The 14,528-nt window shown below is 41.7% G+C and overlaps 1 protein-coding gene across 1 annotated transcript in view; it reads left to right on the forward strand.

Moving 5' to 3' along the window:
- LOC117429301 (immunoglobulin superfamily DCC subclass member 3-like) overlaps nucleotides 1-10,923 on the forward strand; it is a 63,460-nt gene extending 52,537 nt beyond the window's left edge. Inside the window, exons 8-14 of the mRNA XM_058999028.1 lie at nucleotides 954-1,201; nucleotides 2,172-2,336; nucleotides 3,017-3,205; nucleotides 3,449-3,553; nucleotides 3,880-4,015; nucleotides 4,575-4,788; nucleotides 5,615-10,923. Coding sequence (XP_058855011.1) covers nucleotides 954-1,201; nucleotides 2,172-2,336; nucleotides 3,017-3,205; nucleotides 3,449-3,553; nucleotides 3,880-4,015; nucleotides 4,575-4,788; nucleotides 5,615-5,782 — 1,225 coding nt within the window. The 3' untranslated portion in view covers nucleotides 5,783-10,923. The remainder of the gene's footprint in view (nucleotides 1-953; nucleotides 1,202-2,171; nucleotides 2,337-3,016; nucleotides 3,206-3,448; nucleotides 3,554-3,879; nucleotides 4,016-4,574; nucleotides 4,789-5,614) is intronic.
- Nucleotides 10,924-14,528: the final 3,605 nt, after the last annotated feature.

Below are 14,528 nucleotides of genomic sequence, written 5' to 3' on the forward strand. Positions count from 1 at the left end.
AATAAAGAGAGTGTTGAGTAAGAGGACGGTGCCCCTCTCCATGACCTCCGAGCCGTGCTGAAGATACCTTGGGCCTTTTGTTCCTTTTCCATTTTGTATTGAGATTGCTCCTATAGAACCCTGCTTCTTCACAGGGTTTGAATAGAGGGGGCTGCAACAACTGAGGCTGGATGTGAAACTGAATGGTGTGAAAATGAAAACCAATATTGAACTTCAACGCAAAGGCATTTCAAAAATAAAATGTGAAGCCAAATAATGAGGGTATTTATCCCACAGCAGTATGGTGGATAAGGAGCACACGTTTCACTTTTAACTGTAATCACACACATTTTTGATTTACCGGTACATAATTTGCCAAATCAGAAAGTACAATAATATTTTTTTTTTCTTGCTTCTTAATGGCAGTGTAGTCCCCTCAAAAATAAATACTTTTGATAATAATACAAAAAAAAAAAAAAAGATGATGATGATGATAATGGAATTCAATGATCAGAAGCCAGAATTCAAATGAGCTGCAGGCCAATTTACATATCTCGCTCCCAAATGATTAGTTTAACTGTTTAATGTGTTATTTTATAGCCCAAGGATTATGGAAGCAAAGACGCTAATGATATATTCAGCCCTAATAATCTAACCCCCTAGAACTAGCTCTCTGTAAAGCTGGGAGGCTGTAATGTGACGAAGCTGTGTTTTTTAAATGCATGGCAACCGCTCTTACTGAGAAGCCTCTGTTGCTGTTTGTACAGCAGGGTGATTAAGTTCTGTAACTTGATGCAAGCAGGTCAGAGGCAAGTGGAAACAGTTGCAGTGTTCACCAGTGATCATGCCTTTTAACTGCTCCCAGAAGGGACTGAAACATTTACTTTATGCATTCACAATCCAATATTGTAAAACATCTCCAGTTCTTTTTATTTATTTTTTTTTTCTTAAAAAATTTCTCTTTTGTTTGGCAGCACCCTTACTATCTATGGGATCAGCCTGGAGGACGAGGCGATTTACCAGTGCATTGCGGAGAACAGCGCGGGCTCCACCCAGGCCAGCGCCCGGCTCACTGTGCTCTGGGCAGATGGGTTACCCAGTCCCCCTCGAGACGTGAAGGCTGTGACGGCCTCCTCCACTGCCATCCAGGTGTTGTGGAGCCAGCCCCTGCAGAACACACAGGAGATCATCGGCTACGTGCTGCACATCCGCAAAACCATAGGTAAGCACCTCCAGCAGGCGCTGGGGAAGAAATGTCCTGGCGCAGTCAATCAAATAAGTCATCACTGACCTTTTTCAAAGATGTTTGGGTCCTTGTACCGCACCTGAGCCCTCTAACAGCAGACAGCTTTCGTTACACGGAGGGCTCAGTTCTAAGTGTGGGCTACACCAGTCGTTCTGAAACAGTACGTCGCCACGCCATGTGCGCTGCTTGAGATCAGTTTAATGATACTCGCATGTTTATGACCGGGTGTTAGAGCCTCAGCAGGGGGTGCGTTCACCTTGGGTCACAGGTTTGAAGACCGTGGGGGGAAGGGGGGACCCTGGACCCTGGACTCTCTCAGTCTGTCAACACCTGTGGGGGACCATCCTTTCCTTAATTGCAGGCAATAAGGAACACTGTCTGCTGAAGACAAGACCACCAGTAGTGATATCAGAGCTGTGCCTTTCCATTGCCCTTTTCCCCAGCATTGGTTTAGATTTCATTCTTCATTGGTTCAAAAAAATAAAAAAAAGAGAGATATAACCCAAGTAGATTATAAAAAAAAAAAATAGTTTGCACTTTAAACGATTTTAATCACTTGCATATTGGAGCCTGAAATTAACAGGGTTTTTAAATTCAATTTGAAGGAATTCAGTTATCCCTTTTGTTGTTGTTGTTGTTGTTGTTATTATTATTATTATTATTATTATTATTATTATTATTATTATTACGACTGTTAAACCATAGGCGTGTTATTTTCACTGCTACATGGCACTGCGGCCGTGCTAGCAGGCCGCTAATTAAAGCCTCTGGAGTCTGAGAGAGAGGAAATACTTTAATTACCAGCCTTAGACATAAACTGAGCTGTCACAGGGCAGAGGGTAGAGATGGAGTTTATTCAGGTTGGTTTGGGTTCAGGTTGAGTGGCACCTGCCCGGTTTTATTGAAGGGGTGTGTGTGCATACAGCGTATCCTTTTATTTCTTCAGATCCCATTGAAATGGAGTACCAGGAAGCTGTTAGTAAAAGTACTTTCCAACAGTTGGTGTCTGACCTGGAGCCTTCCACCAGCTACGCATTCTACGTGAAGGCCTACACCTCACGCGGAGCCAGCAAGCCCTCGGAGACGGCCACAGAGAAGACGCTGGGGGAAGGTGGGTAGAAATCCTGTCCTGCTAAACAAAACAAAAAACTCTGACCCGCCACTCTCTGGGGAGTTCAGTCGCACACGCACCATAAACCGTGAGCCGCAGGTGTAGATTATCTTGACAGAGGGAGGGTATGTATCTGACACCACTCCGGTCAGGTCAGGCTGCGCCTTGTTAATCGCTCCTCCACCCACTGTACACTTTTAGGATTCATTAAATAGTAGCATGTGCTGGATGGCACAGACTGATGTGCTGGAGCGGATTACAGGAAAATGAATTGCATTACGTAATATATATGGATTTTACACTTTATTGAAGATGGAGAATGATAGAATTACATTAAGAGAAGTTTAAGGAATTGCCAACATTTCATCAGCAAGCAGCTCATGCCATGTTTACAGAAGTCAAAGCATTGCTGGGGAAAGTGATCAGCTGTTAAGCACAGGAATTCTGCAATTTAAAGTCAATTACATCAGACTTGCTTGTATATATCAATTCTACTACATTATGTGTTACGCACACAGTTGGTGCTAGTTTTTGGTTACTGATTTTGATCTTGGGCTATATTTGACAATTCAGTAAATTTGTAAATTGCACGACAGCCCAAACTAGCATGTTAGCAGTAATATAATAAAGGCTTTGAAAACCTGGCTAGGCAGTGAAATTGATATCTTTTTTTGTTTCAGTTCCAGCCACACCATTGCTCTTTATTAAGGTTTTAAACAGCACATCAATCCAAGCCACATGGGAGCCCTCTATTAAGCTGGGCATGCACAGGGGCTTTAAGCTTTATTACCGCAAGGTCCATGTCTCACACTTCACCGGCCCGCTGTGGCTGCCCAGCAACATCACGTCCTTCAACATCACCCAGCTCGGTAAGCACTGGGGCTCTCGCACCCCTAAACATCACCCAGCTCGGTAAGCACTGGGGCTCTCGCACCCCTCAACATCACCCAGCTCGGTAAGCACTGGGGCTCTCGCACCCCTCAACATCACCCAGCTCGGTAAGCACTGGGGCTCTCACACAGATATTTGGTGTTTTACAGTATGTATGGCGCATGCTTCGTTTAGTACAGTTCCAGTGATGTGATACTGAACTCTGTGTGTTTCACCCTCAGACCCCTCTGTGGTGTATGAAGTGAAGCTCCTTGCCTTCAACCAGCATGGAGAAGGGAACTCCAGCGTGCGCTTCGTATCCCTGCGAGACACCGTCGAGCGCTCAGGTGAGAGAGAGAGTCCAATCGATCCTCCAAACACACTGCCTGAGGGGGAGACTTTCATGTATACAAGTCAGTCAGAAAACCACGACCTCAAAGCTATACAGAGCAACGTATATTTTAGTTTAGGGTAATCTCGTTACTAACTGTCGTTTCCTAATGCCGTGTAATCTCTTTTATAGTTTCATTAAGCTTTGGCTTCATATCTGCCTCACGTGAAATGAAGCTGCCACATTGCGCCCATTGTGGTTTTCGTGGTTTCCAGTTGAGAGGGTCGTGGTTTTGTAGGAAACGATTCAAACTAAATGTAATGTTTGTTTTTTTTCCCTCAGTGCTGAATACCCCCTGTAACTGTGTAAAGGATGAACAAAACAAAACTTCCACCACAGGCATCATCATTGGGATTCACATCGGAGTCACCTGCATCATCTTCTGTGTCCTGTTCCTCATGTTCGGATATCGTGGACGGTAGGAAGACTTTTAAATCGGGGGCAGAGCTATACACATATCTAACCTTTAACTGGGTACATGCACCCTATGGTTTCACTGCAAACATAGGCAGTATTGAGTATGCAACACGGGGATAACCAAGTCAACAAACTGTTGAGATAACATTGAAAATAGAAGAATGCAATCATTTTCATAGGGCACACACAACACCCCTTGAAAGACGGTGACCTTGTGTTTGAAAGAAATGCCCCTCCATGTTTGTAGCACTTCATGACCCTGTCATTTTTATCCTATGGTTTTCTTTAGATTTCAAGGTTGTTTTTTTATAGCCGATTAGCCACAGATTATTCATGCTGCAGTCTGTGGAAGGTTTCCTAAACATTGCTGTTTTTCTCACGGTGGAGATCTGGAATACCTTTGGAAAATCCCTCGTTTGGAATAGCAGGAAAAGAGGATTTCAGTTATGCTACTAGTCACCTGAACAAATTGTTGTTGTGTTTTTGTACCTCATTCAGTTAATGGGTTTTAACAAGTCCTACCTGTTCTCTGATCAGTTCCTCTTGCCCTTGTTTTGCAGGTTGCTGATGTGTAAGAACGTACAGGATCACTTGGCCACACCACAGGTCGTCCGCAATCAGACCGGGAGCTCGGCAGGGCTGGTGCTGAACAGAGTGTCGCGGAGGGACCTCGATGAGACTGGAAACACTGGGAAACAGCCTGCCGATACCAACGAGCTGGAGAGACTGTTCCCAGGGACCCCCCTCCGAGAACAGCCTGACAAAGGGAACGAGGTGAGCAAGTGGGGGAACGAGGGGGTACAGGGCCAGTGGGGGAGGGGGGGGCACTGTTGCAGGGGATATCATTTCAATTCATAGCTGTTTTTTTACGAAATTTGTTTTGTGGTCTGTTTTTTTCCTGCAATAAAAGTAACATTAGGGTGGTGGGCCCAGCCTTTTGATGCTATAGCGTCTGCAATATGATTAGACTATTCTGCAGAATGTAACATTGATGCAAGACCTGGTTAAACATTAGTGCAAGTCTTGGTTTTACGAAAGCCCTTTAATATAATTTTGCAGAGTTTCTATTTACACAAAAGATCGTGTTACTGTGCAGATGACAAATGCACAGTAAGAATGTGAACTGGCAGAAGATGGTTGGGCAATGCTGTCCCAGATGTCCGTGCCATTCCCTAGCTTCGCCAGTGATTTAGACACCCCAGAGTGCCCTGAGGTTGAGGGAGCGGGAATGGGAGATGACTAAAGCCTTCAGAGTGATTTGTCGGGCACAAATAGGATTTTTAATCCAGTGATTTGAGATGGTCTATGGTTTAAAACGAGAAGTGAAACCCCTATAGCAAATACAATAAAAAATTATTGTAGTGCACTTTGGTTTCATAAATCTGTATTGGTGACCTGTGGGTCTGATACAGTATAGTATTAAGCTTTTGAGATGACCCAGGATGGGAAAACAAATACTGGTATTTACAGTTTGATTTAAAGAAACCTAATGTATGTGGCATATTCCCAAAGAAATCAATTTACCGTAGGTCTTCGGGATTTTAAACACAGATCAACAAGAAAATGTATTGCAACTGTGACCTGTTTTTTGTTTGGGCAGACTGACAACATCCCTAGTACGTTGCACGACGAGATACAAATCTCCACCCTCCCGCTAGACGAAGTCAGCATCATGGAAGAACGACAGCCGCCGAGTGAGAGTGCTCCAGTAGGGGGCGCCACCGGCCCTTCCGAGAACCACCTCCACCGAGCCGAGGAACAAGGATGAACGCCAAGTCTTAGAACGCCTCTTGTAGGATTCTTATTAACAGTCTCACTCCGTCTCAGGTCAACTGCATGCTTTTTTTTTTTTTTTTTTTTGAAGGATTGATACTCAATCTGCTCTTGAAATGCCGTCAGGTCAGGTTTTTATCATTCTTATCAGACTCGGGCCTTTTATCTTCTTTCTCTTATTTTCTTTTGTTCTTATGAATGATAAGATGCAGTCATATTGGACAGATGGACGTTTCTCTATCGCCATCTCTCCAGAGGCCGGTTACAGGACACTGCTGCAAGTGACAACAGACCGAGATTGCCATCTTCAATAAAGCCTGTTTGACAGACTTGTAGATTTCTACATTTCAGTGAATTGTTTAACGTTGACAGCCCAGTACCTACACTTGTAGGCCTTTTGATTTTAGAAAAGGAACTGTAAAGTCCTGCCAGTAACCCTACCAATGATTCCACGCGAGGGGCCAGAAGAGGCCTGCTCCAGAGAGTTCTCAGGATTCTTTTTTACTGTAAAGTTGTTTTTTGCTCAGCTGTGTCAACGGTTTGCCCTACATGCAGGCTATTATAGACTTGGCTAACAACCCTTGGGATGCTCAATGTGAACCTACCTCAGCCGGAAATGAATGTCTTCTGGGAAGCCACAGCTGTTGTGTCTTCCTTTGTTTTCAACGAGTATCAATTGGTCTGTACTTGTTTAGTAATACCTCAAAAAAAAAAAAAAAAAGTCATTCTGTTACACACCTGCTACAAAATATTTCCAACGTAAGCACTTCCTAACACTGAAGGCAATGTTCTACCTCAAGTTTTTTTTAAATGTTTTATGTATTATAAACAGTTCATATGTTTCTGTCAGGGGGGTCTTCTGTTCCCTCCATTATTTGATCTACTCGTGGATTTGATGGAGTCTCAGAAAACTGTAAAGGACAAGGTGTTGTATGAAATTGTTCTCATGAAGGCTTTTTAAATAGTGTTTTATATTTAGTAATTGCGTTCCTGTAGTGTGTTCTGACAAAAAAAAAAAAACTCTAGTATTGTTTATTTTTTATTTTTTTATGTAAAGATGGTTAGATATACATAGCGCTGCTACTAATACCCTGAGGATAAAAAAAAAAAACAGCAACACAAGTTCTGAAGAATACAAATTATATCATTTATAATTAAAAATATATAGCTGTACTCCTAAGGACTTTTTGGAGAAGTATATTTAAATAAATAAATAAATTCTGCCAAAATGAGTTCAATTAAAGAATATTTGAAGCAAAGCAATGAATATGTCCAATTAAAGCAGATTTGAAAGCTGATATTCAGCAGTAACAAGACCTATTATTAACTAGAATTCCTTCTTGGGTGGTGCTTTCTGGGGGTCAGCTGAATTGAAGGATTTAAATGGAATGCACCCAGTTATTTATCAGTCATGTAAATGACATTGGCGTCAGACAGGTGTCCAGTCAACCAGCACTCCTGTATTGATTTCAACCCTGTCATCCCCACAGAAAAGTACTCGGGTTTTACAGAAAAAAGGAGACGCAACTAAATTGAACATAATATTAAGTGCATGCGTTGAAGTAACCCAGTGAGGTAACTCCAACACCATGGGAGCTTGTTTCAAAGCCGTTATTGGATGATGCTGTGCGATCAGCTCATTCTCCCCTACTGTATAAATTCAACCTCGTCCTATCTTTGGCCATGTGACCGACGACAGCTCTCAAGAAAAGAGACTGTGGCACTGTGGTGGACGATTTCTACCTGAAAAAGAGTACAGTTACGTTTCAGTTCCCTTTTTTCTGGGCCAGTCGGTATAATTCAGTCTTTTTGAAATGTGTTTGTTGTATCCATGTGTGAAACGAACAGCTCCTGTTCCCTGGGGGTTCGAGTTGCAGTGTCTTCTGTGGAGCTCATCTTTCAAGCCTTAGAGCTGGTAGTTCTGTACTGTAGCTTGAGTCAATGCATAGGTCTGGTCCCTTACCTCAATACAAACAGCCACGCTGTCATGGTGGGCTGTACGATCAGCAAGTCCAGGACAGTTCAATACAGGTTGTACATTAACACAGTCTACAGCAAGGGCATTCACTGCAGGTTCACTGGAGTATGTGGACAAAAAATCCATTACATTTTGTTTAATCTCATTTCAGGTAATGAATGTAATAGTGACTTTTTTTATTATTATTTTATGTATTCTCTTATTCTGTTTTTTTTTGCATCACAATTTTTCATGTGGTTTGTACAGTTCTGTACTCAGGAGTGTTTAAAAATCGCAGTGACATCTAATGGTATAGCTGTAGAAGCTGGGAAAAGTAGTTCCTGTTGCGGCATATAATAAACCCCACAGTAGGGTGGAACTACATTTCCCAGAGTGCAATGTGACACGCTGCACACTGTAGTGTACTGATTATCAGGACCCTGTGGTTGGGTGTTAGCTATACAGTAATTATGCATAGTATAGAGTTACAGTACAAAGCCATAACACCTGCTTTCCAAATTCTGTTGCCTCAAACACTCAAATCGCTGACTCACAGTAGTCACGTTTTGTGCAAAACTTGTACACAAAGGCATGGTATAGTTAAGTCTGTGAACTGCAAAACGGGGGGGGAAGCACTGATAAATCCACTCTCCGGATTTGAATATGCTCAACATTCCAGGGATACTCCAGCCTTCTGAAAAAGTAAGAAGTATTTAAATGGTATGAATATTGCTCAGAAAATATTTTCTTTTAAAAGTATGTTTCAATTGAAATTTGCTTTGTCATCCACAGTGTTTTTCACACGTGTTTTTATATATAAAAAAAAAAAAAACAATGACCAACATCACGGAATTTAAATGGTCTAAAAAAAAAAAAAGATTGATTGCTTGACAGCACTGCTGCCAATGTGATATCTATGAGTGTGTAATACTTGCAAGTGTTTGCCCTTGAACGGAATAAATCTGTCCAGAGAGCTAGACTGCCCTTCTTGACTGCAAAGATTGGGATCCCATTCCAGAAGGAATATAAGAGCTGCCCACATTTTATCCACCAGACAGATTAATTAACAGGAGGAGGATAAATCTGAAATGATCTAATCCCATTAATCACAGCATTAACAGCAGCCTGTTATTCTGGACAGATTAACATCCCGAGACTCTGTCTGGGACCTCAGGGAATGTGTCCTCATGGTATTGTTTGAGTAGCTAGTAGTGTGATAGTAGTTACAGGGTATTTTTCTACTGTTCGAGTCCAGGTATTTATTTTGTAAGGCTTCTCTGTAAGCTTCCACCAGCCAAATAAGCAGCAATGTATGTATTAAAGAAAAGTTATAAATGCAGCTCCACTTCAACCCATTCATTATCCAGTTTGTATTTTCCCATTGCCTTCTTAACTAAATACAATAATACACAAGCAGCCTGCATCAATGCAGGTTACTGGTATGAAGGGTGGCTCTATTAAAACTGATTCTGTTCAGACCTCAACAAGTGCATTTATGTCCAAATTTCAACTGCGTTTTCGTTTTTCAATAGCGGTTAATTTCTCTTGTCCTGAGTTTACCCCATTTTCGGAATTGCCCGGTGGAATAGACACAGAATTAACAGGCAGTTAAGCTCCAAATATTGCTATGGCAACAGCAGGGTATTTAAAAGATTGTAGTAAGAAGATCAAACCTTGAATCTGAAAAACAAACAGTTTGCTGTGCCAAAGTGTTGCTGGTTCAGCTTTTAAAAGCTTTGAAAAGGATCAAGATCCTTTTTTTTCTAGCCTTTGCTGAAAAGACCACAAATTCTTATGAATATGTAGTATCAAACACTTTGGTGTACAACAATTTAGTTGTTAGAGAATTAGAATCCCCCTACTGTTTCTAGCAGCTCGTCACAAAGAACAGTTCCCCCTTTTCCCTCCCCGCTAGCTTTTCTTTATGTACGGCTGAAATATTGTCAGTGTATTTAAATAGTTTGTGTTCCCTTTCTGTTTTCTATATGCTCAGGGCAATCGCTCAAAGCCTCAACGCTGTCAGAAGTTTGCAGAGCATTTTCTTTCATGCTAACTTCCTGCTGCACGTTGTCTAAGCCCCATACCCCCTCCTGCTTGAAGACTTGCTGGTGTGAAGTTTGAAGCCCTGCAGTTTACTCAGTACTGCTCTTGTCATTTTGTAAATGTGTTTGTTACAAAACCTCTCTTACTGTATATGTAGAAGTGTTACCATGTAGTAGCTATAACATGAAGTGTATCTCACATATGTTCCCTTCTATACTGTACATACTGTAAACATAACAAAAAGGAGAGCGGTGAATTAACCCATGTAAGACCAAACTCTGCTCAAGCTGTGACACTGGAGTATATCAGTTGTACAAAACCAATAGGCATCATATTTTGCTCTGAAACATATTCACTGGTGATGTCACATGATGAAATAGCAGATGCAATGCTGAAATCTTATTTAAAATCTTAATATTTCGTATGTACTCCAGTTCGGCAAATGGGACACACATTTCAGGGTGATGAGCTTTCAGACAGGGACTTTAGCCTTAGCCCACACTCTATGGCCAAGTCTTTGTAAAGGGATCTGCAGCTGCCACGGCTGTTTAGCTGTGACCGGCCCGCATCCTCAAGAACTACACTGCAGGGAAAAAGAAAATCTGCAGAATGCAACATTCCGGTATGGATTCCCCTCCACAGCGCAGGGGTATTTCAAACACTACACAATGTGGAACCGGCTCAAACTCCAAACCAAAAAGCAGTAGCACCTGTTCAGTTACCTGTTAATCAAAACACGTTCTTGCCGCAAGAAAACATCCCACATGCACGATAGGTCAGTACAGGCGATGAGAAGTTTAAAAGAGGTACAATAAAAGCACAAGCTTTATTCAGGTCAGAATTCCTCTGCTAGCTGTAGCTGTGGAAGATCTCACATTGCCTGTCCTTGTCCCAGGCTCAGCCCTTACACCTACGTTTCAGGTAAAGAGGAGTTCTTGAAGTCTGTGTCAGGAAGCACTTTTTTTTTTTCTTTCTACTAAGTTGTATTCTCCATCCTGTTGAAGTCCCGCTGATGATATGATTGTTGGTCAGTTATAAAATAAAATTAAAAACTAGATGATTTTGTAGTTTGTATTGTTTAGAGTTCATTGTGAGACCATTGATAAGAAGAATAAAGCTAGATCTAGTTCTGCAAATCTGCCTGTGTGTCTTGTATTTACTGCTGAAGTATGGAAGAAAGGGAACCCATTAACGGTACCCTCACAATGTTCTACTTCTGATCCTGCACACGTGTTTGATTTAAAACCACTGTAAAAAAAAAAAAAAGACCTGCAGTCATTAATCTGTATTAAATATGTACACAAGATGTGTGTGTGTGCGTGTGTGTGGGGGGGGGTTAGGTGACGTTGACTTTGTAGATTGTTGTTGCCTGGTTCCGAACTTGTACTCAGGATTCTGATTCTAGAACCTCACACCACCTTTCAATTAACTCAGTTACAGTAAGTAAACCTACTAATTCAGACTGACAAAGCAATACTAAGGTACCAGCCAGCACTGAATAGATAGTAGTCTCTCCACCAATGGTTTCTGTTGGAGCCCCGTTTGCGGTGAATTGAAGCCCATATATCTGAAGACGACGTTATAAAAAGAAGACAGATTCCTGGATCCCTCCACGTCGATAGTAACCGCTGGTGTCCATGGCTTTGCATGCAGAATGCATTCAGTTACTGCTGAATCCCTGGTGAGAATAAGAACTGGGAGCCAGAGTCAACACATAGCTGTGGGGTGGAGGGGGGGAGGCTGTAAGAGATTTAATGACAATGAAAACACTGCAGCTTTTGAACAAGACTTTTGTGTGCCAGCTGGAACATAGCTGGTGTCATTACCAATGCCCTGGTTTTCTAGGTGCAATGTGGCTGTGATAGTAAAGTGATAAAAGGCAGATAAAATGATTGCAGGCTTAAACACTGCCAGGGAATTAAGTGAGGCCCAGGGGGTGACGCTTGGAAAGAGCACAAGGGCTTCTCTGTGGCGTTTGCTGAAACGTTTAGAAGCAATAGAGCAAAAGAAATGTGTTGCCAATGTGTTTACAAAAAATACACACTATTATCCAACTCTATTGATTAACTATTGGGACACTCAGAGGAGCGTACGTTTGTACAGCATGTTGATTTATTTCTTGGGTACAAGCACATAATGAGAGATCCGAGGTAAAACTTGAAATCTACTCATCCAGCTGCAGAAGTCCCAATCTATCTATCTATCTATCTATCTATCTATATATATATATATATATATATATATATATATATATATATATATATATATATACACATACAGCTGTTGAATTATTAAATCAATGTAATATTGCTGGGTTCACAACCTCAAGAGGAGATTAACAGCAGGCATTTCACTCAATTTGTAAACTAACATTTCATCGCTTCTAAGGAAACAATGAGCGCTCTGCTGCATAAATGACTGCAATTCAACTGCTGTAACTCAAATATGTTTTATTTGTTATGTGAGAAATGAGCAAACAACAAGGGTGTATTTAGAGCTGCCTGGATCCATCACCGGACAAGCTTAGCCTGGAGTATGCAGATGTCTTGTACTCTTACATGGTCCCACTATACAGTGATGTTATTAAATAATTGATAGTGTTGTTTATTGTCATGAAAATGCACAATCCCTGAGGCTTAATAAAGTATGAAATGCATTTAAATGCGATGACTGTCAAAGTATTGAGCAATCACCTGTTCTGCTCCATTGAGCAGTAGTATTCACAGAGTGAAGGAAGGACCCCTTGGGCTCAAGACAAACTGCGCTGTACATGCTTCAATAGGCATTCCATTAATGGACACCAACAAGATGCTTACTAATTATTTTCTAGCAAGGCCTTTATTTTTGAACAGCTTCAGTCTCAAATCGGTAATCTGTAAATCTGCAGAAGGTTGGGTCTCAAGTGTTGTTTTATATAGACAGCGTAGAAATCATTTAAAATACGAGACGCGTTTGAATCATATTGTACTGTACGGCACGATACTGATTAGCACTGGGGTAGCCAAAGTTGGCCCTTCCACTCCTGTTCTTTGTTCCACCCGTGTTCTATATTGTAAAAACCAACCTAAACCTCCAACCAGGTCCCGAAGTAGTTCATTATCTCCTCTTACCTGTTCAACCTGGAGTGGAGTGGCCCTCCAGGACTGTGATCGGACACCCCTGGATTAGCATATCACAAGAGTTTTAATAAATAAAGAAATCTCCCCTGGCACAGCTGGATTGTGCACAAGTAGTGTGACATGCGTACTACAGTGAACTGACAAGGCTCTGCAGGACAGCTCACTGCAAGTCTAGAAGGACTGCTGAAGGAAAGCCTTTTAGCGAACGACCCAATAATAGGCAAGCGCCAAGTCTGTCATCACTCAACGTGACACTGATGGCATTCTGATGCAGGGGCTTGAAAAGCAATGCGTCACAGCGTCACTGAACCGCGGCTGCTAAAATATTTAGTGTAAACTGAGCAAAACAGAAAGACTGATGTTAACTAAAAAACGGAAGAGGGCCAGTTACTGAGATAATATCCAGTGCCCATTGCAAAACACCTCTCCTCATGTTTTTTCTAAAAAGAAAAAAAAAATGTAGCACCAAGTACTGTTTTCCACATTAACTTTGAAGATCGTACCGTAAATCTGAAAATATGGAACTTTGAAGAAAGGGCCACGGCTGACGGTGAAAGGGCAAGTCACTCCATAAAAGCAGTGAAAACTGATCCAGGAGCAGACCACTGCTACAGGAATAAAAAAGTTTTCTTGACCCAAAAGCAATTTAGGTAGAGCTGAGACTGGGCCCCCTGCCTTCCCTCGGTCCACATGTTCAAAATGCAGAAAAGACCCCAGCTGTCTTTTGACTTTTGCTACGCATGCTTTTTAACAGCTCAAAAGAACTGTAGAGAAGAGGTCAGATGTCAACCAGACCCACTTTCATGCCTTCTTGTTATAAGGTTTTACTGCTTCCAGATTTCACAGCCCTGACGCACAGGCCAGGTGACTGTTAAACCACTACTCACAGATCTGCAAATGGAAACCATCTTGTCAGCCTGCAGTTAGCACAAATCCTACAGAAGCACGGTAACAAATTGCTATGTTTGGGAGCCATTTGCTGACATCCGACTTGGCAGTAATGCCGTTGTAGCTGATTTAGCTGTTCAAAATTGTGAATACTAGCATCTGGTTCAGTTTCATTAGCACCTGGTCAACATTCAGTAATAATAATAATAATAGTAATAATATGCTTTGGGAAGTGGGTGAATGTTGGGTTCTGTACAGTTCATCTATATTGTTTTAAATGCTGCATGAACTATTTGTGCTTCATGGAACATTCGGATTGTATTTATCTTGCCTCAATCCCCTGGTTAACTATGCACTTTTTCCCCTATCTTGCAACCCTCTTGTTCTTTCATCTTGTGTAATCATAGATACTTAAGAACCGCAGGCTGCTTCTTCCCAGATTCTTACTGGCAAATCATTACAATGCCCCTGCAGCTCTCTGGGCAGCCTTCCTCGTTTCTATTGCTAAACAAAAGCCCAAAGGAGATGTTTCATTATTGAAAAGGGATTATCATTGGCTATGGTGATGACATGCACAATTTGCCCATTAAGTATAGGTTTTATATCAAACAAACTCAGAGGTCCACAAAATGGTAGGTAATGACTCGGTGTATAGTCCATGCCCAAAGATTAACAATGTTGTGTACAGACAAGCATTACTCTCTGGTGCTCACATGACTGGCTGTGTGCCTTTG

The sequence above is a fragment of the Acipenser ruthenus genome, chromosome 24 (assembly GCF_902713425.1).
Source record: "Acipenser ruthenus chromosome 24, fAciRut3.2 maternal haplotype, whole genome shotgun sequence".
NCBI lineage: Eukaryota > Metazoa > Chordata > Actinopteri > Acipenseriformes > Acipenseridae > Acipenser > Acipenser ruthenus.